General features: G+C 32.9%; 2 protein-coding genes across 2 annotated transcripts; one reads left to right on the plus strand and one right to left on the minus strand.

Annotated features, from left to right (window-relative positions):
• The first annotated feature begins 595 nt into the window (after positions 1-595).
• Positions 596-4914, plus strand: LOC125816368 (peter Pan-like protein). Its single transcript, XM_049495965.1, has 7 exons — positions 596-848; positions 1558-1737; positions 2712-2942; positions 3108-3200; positions 3284-3471; positions 4255-4448; positions 4609-4914. The coding sequence occupies exons 1-7, from the start codon at positions 831-833 to the stop codon at positions 4737-4739; spliced, it is 1035 nt and encodes a 344-aa protein (XP_049351922.1). The 5' UTR covers positions 596-830; the 3' UTR covers positions 4740-4914.
• Positions 4915-7295: 2381 nt separating this feature from the next.
• LOC125815218 (ETHYLENE INSENSITIVE 3-like 1 protein) lies at positions 7296-9932 on the minus strand. Its single transcript, XM_049494640.1, has 2 exons — positions 9739-9932; positions 7296-9310 (listed from the first exon to the last, which is right to left on the minus strand). Exon 2 carries the CDS (start codon positions 9298-9300, stop codon positions 7486-7488), a length of 1815 nt encoding a protein of 604 aa, XP_049350597.1. The 5' UTR covers positions 9301-9310; positions 9739-9932; the 3' UTR covers positions 7296-7485.
• Between the last annotated feature and the right edge of the window lie 1507 nt (positions 9933-11439).

An 11439-nucleotide genomic window follows, 5' to 3' on the forward strand; every position in this document is an offset into this window, starting at 1 on the left:
ATTAAATAAGCTTACTATTATATTATTATTGATGAACATAAATTAATTATTGATGAAATTCATACTTTCAAGGTTAATAACTTTTAAAAGTAAAATAAAAAGAATATTAGTATTAATTTTATTAAATGATAAATATTAAAATCATCTAGTATTATTTAGTAAGAACGACATATAAATAGGAATGGACGAGAGAGGATAAAATAACTCATTTGTGCGTATATTTTTTGAAGGAACACATTTGAATTATAAATAGTTATAATAAAAAATATGATCAACACAATTTGAATTTTGAGAATTTTAAATAAATAATTTATATTTTCATGATCAAAACAACTACTAATTCATCAATCTTAATAATTAACATTTCGAAATTATATTTATCGACTAGAAGAAAGTGTCCTAATAACATAATAATAATTAACTTTTTTTTTTTTTTACTTTAATAAATTATTTATAACCTCTTAAATAAGTTTTACAAAATCACAAGTTTAATATTTTCTTAAAAATCTTTTCTCTGGCAAAAGTCAAAAATACCCCCACAACATCCACTTTGACAGGGACTAACTAGTAATTCTACTTATTGGCAAAGAAAAGGAAAAAAATAAAAATCTACTAGTTTGGGTTTAGCTAGGGTTTTATGTAACTTGTCTTCTTTCTCCTCCATTGTCACAAAACCCTACGGCTGCTAAATCACTGGTTTTGTATAACGTGAATTCAAGATTGATTTCAAAATCATATATTTGGGGAATCCTTTAAAAAACCCTAAAATTTATAGCTCGCAATTTGCAGGATTCAGAGTAAACTTGGAGTGCCGTACATATTAGTAGATTATGGGTCGTTTCAAAAGTGTAAGTAGTTCTGCTTTGTCTATTCTATGTTTACTTTGTTTTTTTTCAGGATTGCAGTTTTCGATTTATCTAACTGGATTTTTAGTTCATTCACATTTTTCATTGTTTTTGGGTTTTAAGAGAGATGTGATGAGCAGTTTAGGAAATGGTGCATTAAGTAAAAAACTAGGTGTAAACAGAAAATTTATGGGGTTTTTTCTATAGCTGCAACAATTATTTGTGGCCCTTCTGCCCAGAAACATAAATAGATGATTTGACTGAATGGAAGTTTTGAGTTACTTTTAGCTGTTGCTTATAATATCCGTAAATTGTTTATACGTAAAACAAGTAATGATGAGTAATAACTATGATTGAATTAAAGTTTTGGGTTAAAGATTTGGTTTTTAACCCTTTTTCGTATTAAAAAAGGGTTTAATCACCTGAGCTGAATTTTTTAATATTGTTGTGAGGAAGCCATTGTATGAATGAAAGATGTCACATTTTATTTATCTGTTTTTGGTTTTATTGAAAGCAAAGGGAAACAAAGTTACTCACGAGTCACTGCCGTAGCCTTTGGTTCCTTTTTTGAACAGAAACAAGAAATGATGATTAACTAAACAATGATTTTGTAGAAGATAGATATGTGTTCCATTTTTCTGATTTTTTGTAAGCTTTGTGACAATTATTGTGGTGGTGGTTGAGCTGAATTCTTGAATACTCATTTAATCAGAAAAACAGGAAGCCATTTGTCAAGCAAATTGCGAAGAAGACGCCAACGGTCGACCATGTTACTGGAGACAAGATTCCAAAGAGCTTGGTGTTTTCAAGGGGGAAGATTCCTGGTCCTCTCAGACAGTTGCAAATGGACTTGCGAAAATTGATGCTTCCTTATACTGCTCTCAAGCTCAAGGTAAAGCCTTAACATAGTATGTTTATTCGTGCATTCGGGTGCTTATCTGGTTTTTGCTTGACAGTCTTGACTCTTACTAATTGTTTTACTATCTAAAGTTGTTAATACGATTTGGACCTCTTGCTATGGATATTTTTCAAGCTTCTTCTAAATTGGGACTTGATCCATAGGGCTAACAGACTAACATTGTATGAATACACGAAGCCCACTCTTGCAAAGAAACAGTACAAATCATCTTATATGTAATGAAGTACAGAACCCCATAAACTGAGAAAATTAACCCTATGAAAAGCTTCTACAACTTCTCCTACCTTTTGCTAAAATAACAAAAAAAACAGTTGCTAAGATGCAAGCTGATAAATGTAATCCTCAAATACTGGAGTGAGACAACAGAAATGGAGCATGTCATTTTCTTTGTCCCTGCAGTATTGCATGGTTTAATGCTTACAGCTACAAATTTAAAGAAAAGGAAAAGGAACAAAAATTAGTTAGACGTCTTTTTCTGCACTGTGACCCGTGAACTTTCGAAGAGATGATTTCTCTTCAATGCCTTTGGACATTGCGAAGAGAGTCAAGTAGGAGCTTGTTTAATTTGGAAAGGGAAAGGGGGTGTGTTTTGTTACTGGTACAATGTATTAGCTTTTTTCCATTTAACTTGTGGACTAGACATTATGCCTGTTATTCTCCTGGCTGCCGAACTCCTGCTATTTGAAAGAAAGCAAAAATGATCAATTAAAATGGTACGTTCATTGGCAGGACAGATCTTTTCAGTACTTCTGGCTTCTTTTTGTTTCCTCGACTTATGAGCTCTGTAGCTTTTTGCAGCAATACATGATTTTGTCTTGTGATATAAGCTAGAAACATGAATATATTTGTCTGTACCTATGTGGTTCTGCATATTACAATATACATCTGTTGTTGTCTGTATTTTTCATACCTTTTGACCAAATAATGTTTCCTCAATTTAATTTCAGGAATCAAAACGAAATAATCTCAAAGATTTCGTGAGTCTTGCTAATGGTATGATGGTCACACATTTCCTCATATTGTCAAAAACTGACTCTGCAGCGTACCTGAGGGTTGCCAAAATGAAGCACGGTCCAACTTTAACGTTTAAAATACATAAATATTCATTGGCTGCTGACATTGTTCAATCTCAACTCCGTCCAAGATGCCCTCCGGATCTTTTCAAAAACCCACCGTTGGTAATCTTTTCTGCTGAATCTTAGATGACTACTTCACACCTCCCGACATGTAGATGCACCTATGAAAACATACTCATGTTGCCATTTTATAAAGTTGGTTGTCTTGTATTGGCATTGTCTTTTTTTCTCTACCTGGTCAGCTGAGCTCCAGAATTATGCTTGCAGATTGTGCTATCTGGTTTTGGGACAGGGGAAGAACACCTAAAGCTCACTACGTTTATATTCCAGAACATTTTTCCTGCCATTGACATAAATACAGTGAGTGAGAACCATACCTAAATTTCTATTCTGGCCATAGTTTGTTTCACCAGCTGTTAATGGAAAATTGTTACACATTGCAGGTCAAGCTGTCTTCATGCCAAAGGATTGTATTACTTAATTACGACAAAGAAACAAAGCTTATTGATTTCCGGCACTACTCTATCAGATTACAGCCAGTGGGTGTTTCTCGCCGAATCAGGAAATTTGTGCAAAACCATCAAGTGCCTGATCTAAGAAGTCTTCAAGATGTTAGTGACTTTGTAACCAAGTACGTTTCAATCTCTCTCAGTGCTGCTATGGCTTTTTGATTGCATTCAATGCGATTATAGTTTTCCTTCATTAATCTGGTTGATTTATTATCATTTTTTTCATAGTGAATTAGACCTTTCTATTTCTTATCAGCCGAGGAGCTGGTCTAGAGTTAGTATAGCTATCTGCATTTGTTATCCTTCTGGAATCAGGTTGTGTGGAGCTGAGATCATTGAATTACTGCAGAGATTCTATTCTTACTTCTTCCCTATTTCTGAACCGCTACTACCTTTCCAAACCCTCTTACTATTTGGATTATCAGCCCTTTAGAAGAATTCTGTACCACTGTTACTGTATCAATCCAAAAGCCTCTGTTCTATTCTATCTCCCACCTGCTACTCACTCCCCTCACCCTTGTACACATATCCATTTCCATTACTATTATATAAGTGATGATAATAAGCATGCAGCACATGGTCAATAGGGTTACCTGACAAGATGACCCTTTTATTATCTTAGAACATTTTCCTTTGGTTAAGGATGCCGCGGTACTAGAGAGGAAGATGTAACTGAAGTAGATGGGGGTTATATGTTTCCATTTATAGGCTATTCTGGCTTTTGCTTTGCTTAGTATGTCTTGGTAATTTTGCAAATACCATTTTCAGTCACTATGGGAAAAGAAAGCTTCTAGGGTGTGAACGATTTGACATTTTTCTCCTTTGTTATATGAAATGTAATGTAGTCCTGCTATTGTTGTTGTTCTCTTAATTTTCATTTGTCTCTCTCTTCTTTGTCAATGAAGAGCTGGTTATGGATCTGAAAGTGAAGGGGATGATGAGGCAGCAACCGTAAATCTGTCATCTGATATTGGAAGAGTTAATCGAGCTTCTACGAAAAGTGCTGTCAAACTTCAAGAGATTGGACCTAGAATGACTCTTCAACTTGTCAAGATTGAAGAGGGCCTATGTACTGGTGGACTCCTTTTCAATGAATACGGTAATTTTCTCTATAACCTCTTTTTCTTACATGAAGCAAAAGACGCTCCTTTTATTTTGCTGGTTACTTGGCTTGCCATTAGTTTATTAGCTATACCAACTACAGAAATATTCGCGACGTTACTTCAATTTATTCTCAGTGTCATGCTTGTTGCCTTCAGGTAATGTTGATGCTAAAAAATCGGAAAATGAAGAAGAGGATGAACAAGAAAGTGATGAAGAGGAGATGGATATAGATGAAGAGCTAGAAATTGAAGATGAAGAGGAGCAAGAAATTGAAGAAGAGGATTAATTGGCTCTTTAATTTTGTTTATTTTGTTCTTGTTTTAACTTGTATTTGCCAATATATATGGTGAGATGCTGGAAGAGGAAATAATTTCATTTTTGAATTTGCTCTCCTGAGCTACTATACTATAGTAAGTAGTAACTATACCTACTAACTCCGTTTCAATTTGTTTCTCTTAGTTTGTTTTAAAACAATACTTCCTTTTTTTTTGGCAACTTTTCATGTAACATGTTACCACAAGGTTAAATGCTATTTTGATGCATTGACATATTTTTAATTATAGATCACGGAATTTTAAAAAAAGTTACTTGTGTTAAATTTTGTGCTGAGTAATACTCAGTAATTAATACTTTGACATTAACTTGACAAAAAGGAACTAAACTCTTTTACGGAGTTCAAATTACTTCCTCTATTTACTATTTCAAAAATGAATTTTTCAATTTTATTTATTTATTTATTTTAAGTTTAAACATATAAAAAAAACCCATGTTTTACTGTTATCATTAATTACTTATTCTCCAAATTATTTTTGAAGATATAATATTAAATATCAATTAATAGCAGTGTAACATATAACAATGAGTTTGTTTTCGAGATAACAAATCTCATTTTTTATGAAAGATTATACCTATAAATTTATATTTTGAGAACTTGGCAATAAAAATATTTTACCATAAGTTGAAGTATTTACTTATTTTTCAAATAGCGTCTCTATTTTACCATAAGTTAAAGTATTTACTTATTTTTCAAATAGCGTCTCTCTTTTATGGAGTATAATGAATGTTGAATGTGACATGATGCACGAATGGTACCAATATCGAAAAGTAAAACTAATTTTTCAAACAAGAAAGTCTATGATTTACACGTACTTAATTTTGACTCCGGTCCATTTTAATTGTCGTTCTTATTAAAAATAATTGATCTGAAATAAGTACTTTATTGTTTTAGAAAATCAAATATAATTAATTATTAATTTTCACCTTTACCTTTACTTAATAAATATATGAAGAAATTAATATGATGGGAAAAAAATTAAAATCACATAATTTTTTTTATCAAATTACCTTTTTAACGTAGTTAATATATTCTTTATGACGTATGAATAAAAAACTATTTTCTTAAAGACGTGTAAATGAAAAATATGACGCATAAAATTCTCAACAATAAGTTGAACATTTCATTTTCAAGTAAACCATCTCAAACACGTAATTTGACTGCTTTTCTTTGTCCACCCATAAAAGAAGAATCCAAAAAAAAAAAAAAAAACATTTTTTAAAAAAGTAAAAAAAAAAAAGAACTTCTAGAAGATGTTTTAAATAGTTTATCTTAAAGCACATGTGTCTTGTCTTGGGTTTTAATGTTTTATACAGCCAATAATTAGTAGTTTATCTCAGGAATATACTGTCAAGTGGCAATAATTTATTTATTTTTCTTAATTACTATTGGAAGTCTTTTTTTATTAACGGTTTAGCTTTATCAAAAATCATATTCTTCTTATTAACGGTTTAGCTTGTTGTGATTTTAAGCTATTGACTAGAGCCTAGATGAATAGTGTACGAAGAATCGATAAGTAATTTCATTAATAATTGGTCGATTTAATTATTGGAACAACTCATTGAACTATTTAAGACCTCTAATGAATAAAGATCGAACCTATACAATATTTTTTCAACTCTTAAGTTGTTAAATATTGAAATTCTGTATCTAAAGAGGATGAAGGAGAAACACACCATTTTCTCACTTGCACATTTAATTTAGGTCCTTGACCTGAAAAGCAATTCCATTTGTTCACATTAAACCAAACAAAACAGTAGAATAAAAGGCACTAGGATATTCTTTTCATCTATCCTAGCCGTGGTGGACAGAGTTATGTAATACCTGTTATTGGTGGAAGGTGGCAGATATCTTGTGGAATTAGTCGGGGTGCGCCCGAACATGGTCATTAAAAAAAAAAACTTCCCCAGGGTGGAGGTGGGGGGTGGGGATGGAATTCCAACTATCCTCATTTGTCATAGGCACTAATGACTTTTACCAGAATGACACTTAGATTTGGCCTATACCAAACAAAACATTGCATCTGAGCTTATTACATTATTATTACAAGAATGAAGCATGTGATTCGTTAGAAAAAAACATAGGGTTAGGCAAGGTAGGACTATAGACCTTCGACGATTCGGTATCGAAAACTCACTGGTCCAACCAACTAATCTAGATTCACACTGCAACAAGAACCACTAAAGGGATGAACACTTCCTACCAAGAATCTCTCTACCCACAGAGCTCGAACTCGAGATTTTTCTCTATTAGAATTTAAACTCAAAACCTTTGGTCCCATACATCTCACAGGACTTCTTAATAGTTGGGACTCGAGTCAATTGCATGTCAAAAAACCATGAAGAAACTTCATGATGTACACTTGCAGACTAACTGGGAAATGGATGTTAAACCTGTTTCACCACCATGGTGCCCTCAAAAGAGCTTGCGTGATATTCTTAAAACGCGATTATCAATCATGAACTTGTTCCTATCGCATGAATCATGATCAATGGTGTAAATAAGAGCTGAGTTTAAAACATAATTGCATAAAGATAATACTGTGTTTAGCACTTACAACCATCAAAACATCAACTAAATCACAAAGAAACTACAATACCTGTATATATAAAGGACAGAAAGTTGATCACTTATCTAAACATATACAACCTATCAAGCCTTCATGTAGGAAATAAGACAGTTTAATACTAGTACTAGCTCAGAGGTACCATGTAGATATATCCTGCTTTGTCAGCTGTTCCATGGCGTAGTCGCTTCCTCCCAAGTTGAACGGGGAACCAAATCTGTAGTCAGTAATATCATTTATGTTTCCACCGAAGGGGGCATCAAAGGGCATTTTGCATTGATCATATTGAAACTCTGTCGAACGATAAGCAGGCATGCTGGTTTCTTGAGCTGAGGTCTCCATATGTCCCAGGTTGAAGTTGCCATCCATAGGACGTTCAACTGTTTGTTGCTGCTGCAGGTTTTGATTTACTAGAATCTCAGAAATTCCGGAACAGATGCTACCATTTTGCTGAAAGTTGTTGTCGTATGATGTTATGAGGTCAGAAATAATCCTCTGGTCATCTTCAGGAAGTCCAAGCCCAGAGGCACTCATCGAAGAGGAAGCAGTGACTGATGAGACTGCTGGCTTAGGAGGAGCAGTTTGTGCAGGAAAAACTGTGTTGTGCTCATAGTTGATCTGATACTTAGGTGTAGCAAGTGTTTGAGCAGAATTGAATCGGAATGGACAACTCATTTGGTGGTTATTTCTTGAAGTCCTGTCAAGGAATCCAGCTTGATAATTGCTGTATGGGCAGTGAAGGTACTCACAAGTATATATCTTTTGATCAACAGACTCCTCAAAACATGGTTGCTTCCTCTTTTGGATAAAATCAGAAGTTAAATCGATAATTTCTCCTTTCACTGGAGCTAAACCTGGCATCAAGATCCTATCTTTAGGTAACATGATTCCAGTTCGGAGATTGATGTCATGGGGTTTACATTCCACTTCATTGTTTCTCTCGTCATCCACTCCTTCCACATCGTAATCGCTAGCATCGCTGATGAAAAAGGAACCATTACCAACAGCTAAAGATCCCTGTGGATAGCTATCAGGATACAGCGTACGAGCCAAAGCCTCTTCTTGATTGATAATAGCAAGCCAAGTTGCACTCTCCTTAGCTGTCATCTTATCCTGCAAGCACTTTGACTGACGAACAAGCTTGCGAATCTTAGCAATGTCAGGAGAGATGTGTTTGATTACCGCCGTCAGAACACCAACCTTCCAGGCCTTCTTCAGATCATGAGGCTTCTTGTATGGAGGTTGAACTTGATCATTTGGCAGACCCAACTGACCCCACCAGTCCTCTTTACCAGAGGGCCACCAAGGAGGAGATACCCCCTTCTCCAACGGAAAACGCCTCTGTGGAGGATCACAGTGCTGCATCAAAGCAGACAAAAGGGATCCTAGAGTTGTATCCTGCAGCTCCTGTAAAGTGTGGGGAGTGGAAACTATCACACTCGATTCCTCAACCCTCCCGGGAATCTGATTATCAGCCTGATACTTAGCGATGGCAGCAGGGCCATTTCGATCAAATCTGACCTTTTCCTTCCACCAAGCACGAAGATTGTCCGAAGCACCAGTCACAGGCTTCCCTTTCTCAGGGATAATTCCATAAACAAAACCCTGAGCATTACAAACTTCCATCATTTTCAGCATGTACTTCAGTATACCATCTTGTGCACGCGACATCTTCTTTCTACGAGCCTGCTCCTGCGACTGACGCTGCTTCACACCATCCCCCGCCTCTTTATTCTTGTTCTTCTCTTTGAGACGCCTCAAAAGCATTCGATCCCTCCACATCCTCCTCTCTAGTTCATCCACATCCATCTCCTCATCACTATAGTCCTCCTCCTCCAACCCAATCGGCTTATCCTCAACTTCTTGAGCCATATCTCCTCCACATCCCATAGGATCAGATAGAAACTCAAAATTTCCAGAGAACCCCATATCTTCAAATATCCCCATTTAGCAAATTCTGCAACACCAATTCAGATACAACAAAAAACTCAACTTTTAGTAAAATCAATTCCAATTCAATCCAAAATCAATGATCTTTAATATAACATGATCAAACAAAACACTCCAAACCAGATAATCTTTCTACAGAAACAAATCATAAAAAATGACACCCACATCATCATATAAATATAACTCCATGGAGAAAAAAACACAAACAAACATAAATATAACAACCCCATAAAACAGAATTTCATCATTTTTTCTACTGATTACTATGAAAAATTCCATCTTTACTTTTCTTTCTTTGTCAAAAAACACACCCTGTTAATTTCCACATACACTCTGATCTACCTACCCCTTCAATAACCATATTTCACAAGAATTCACAACAAACCAACACTCAAAAAACTAAAAAAATATTAAAAAATCAAGAAAATGACTTACATGATTTTCTTGAAAACAGCTTGTTGAAGCTATATCTATGGCTATACTAATCTAATTTTGAACAAAAAAAAAAAAGGAAAAGAGAGAAGGGGTTTGAGAAGAATGTTAGGTGTATTGAAGTGATGTTTGTGTATTGGAAAGTTAGAAAGAAATATGAACTAGAGAGGAAGGTGCAAAGACATTAAAGTAAAAACAAAGTGGAAAATGCAAATGAATTACTTTACTACTAAAAGGATAAGTTACAACTTTTTTTTTCCTTCTTCTTTTAACTATGGATAAGTTAAGTTAACTGTGGTCCTAAAGAGTCTCATGCTGACGTATTCATTACTTTAATTTTATCAAATTAGTCCCTATAGTTTCAAATGTTTCGTTTTTTTTACCCAACTAGTTTGTGATGATTAAAGTATACCCTAGATACTCCTCAAATCAATTTACTTGAAAAAATAAATTTATAAAATAGTATCGATTTATAGACAATGTTTCATTGTTTGCAAATAACATATGTGTTCAAATGCTTGAATTTCAGTTATGATAAAAGTTAATATTATTCTATAAGTGGAAAATCGATTGTTTTATTTCAAAATTTGAAAAAATCATTCTTGTAAAGGAAAAGAAGTACATTTGTCAAAAACTTTTTAATAAGAAATAAAAATATATTTGGACACAATTTTTAATTATAAAAAGAGTCAATATTTTGTCAATCGAATCATTATTTCATATAAAATACTTATCAAATCAATTTATTAGCTTCAATACTGATTAACAAAAACAATGTTTCGTTGTTTAAATAACACGTGTATTTAATTATTTGAATTTCAATTACGCTAATTTAATAATATTCAACGAGCAGTGTATAAATTGTTTATTCTAAACCTAAAAATTTTTAGAAAGGATACAGTTGTCAGTAACTTTTTAAAAATGATAAAAATATATTTATGCATAAATTTACTTATAAAAAAGTTAAAATTTTGGGAGTGAAATAATTATTTTTTTATAAAATACTCCTCAATCAATTTATTAGCTTCAATTATCTAAATTAAGTTGAAGAGTGGAAAAATAAAATTGTAAAATGATATCGATATATAGATAACATTTTATTATTGCAAATAACATGCATGTTCAAAAGTTTGATTTAAGTAAACGTTAATATTATTTGACAAGCTTGAACCGAGTTTTTTAAAAAAAAAAGTATAGTTGTCAATATTTTTTTTAAAAATAAAATAAAATTGTATGTGAACATAAATTTTACTTATCATAAGAGTTGAAAATTTGTGAGTGGAAATCACCCTTTCATATAAAATACTTCTCGAATCAATTTAACAGCTCCAAATTCTCTAATTTAAGTTAAACATTGAAAAAATAAATTGTAAAACAATATCAATTTATACACAAATGTTTCATTGTTTGCAAATAACATGTGTGTTTAAATAGCTGAATTTTAGTTGTACTAAAAGTTAATAGTGTTTTACAAGCGGTGAACATACTATTTATATCAAAATTATAAAAAAATTATAAAAAAGATGTACAATTGTCAATAACTTTTTTAAAATAATAAAACTATATTTGGGCATAAATTTTAAAAAAAGAATTAATTTTTATAAGCGAAAATCATCATTCCACATAAAATACTCCTCAAATCGATTTATTAGCTTCAAATTAAATTCTCTGATTTAAGTTTGAAGGCTAGTAAAATTGTAAAAC

This window comes from Solanum verrucosum, unplaced genomic scaffold, assembly GCF_900185275.1.
Source record: "Solanum verrucosum unplaced genomic scaffold, falcon-dt-bn FXZP01000261.1, whole genome shotgun sequence".
In the NCBI taxonomy this organism is placed as follows: Eukaryota; Viridiplantae; Streptophyta; class Magnoliopsida; order Solanales; family Solanaceae; genus Solanum; species Solanum verrucosum.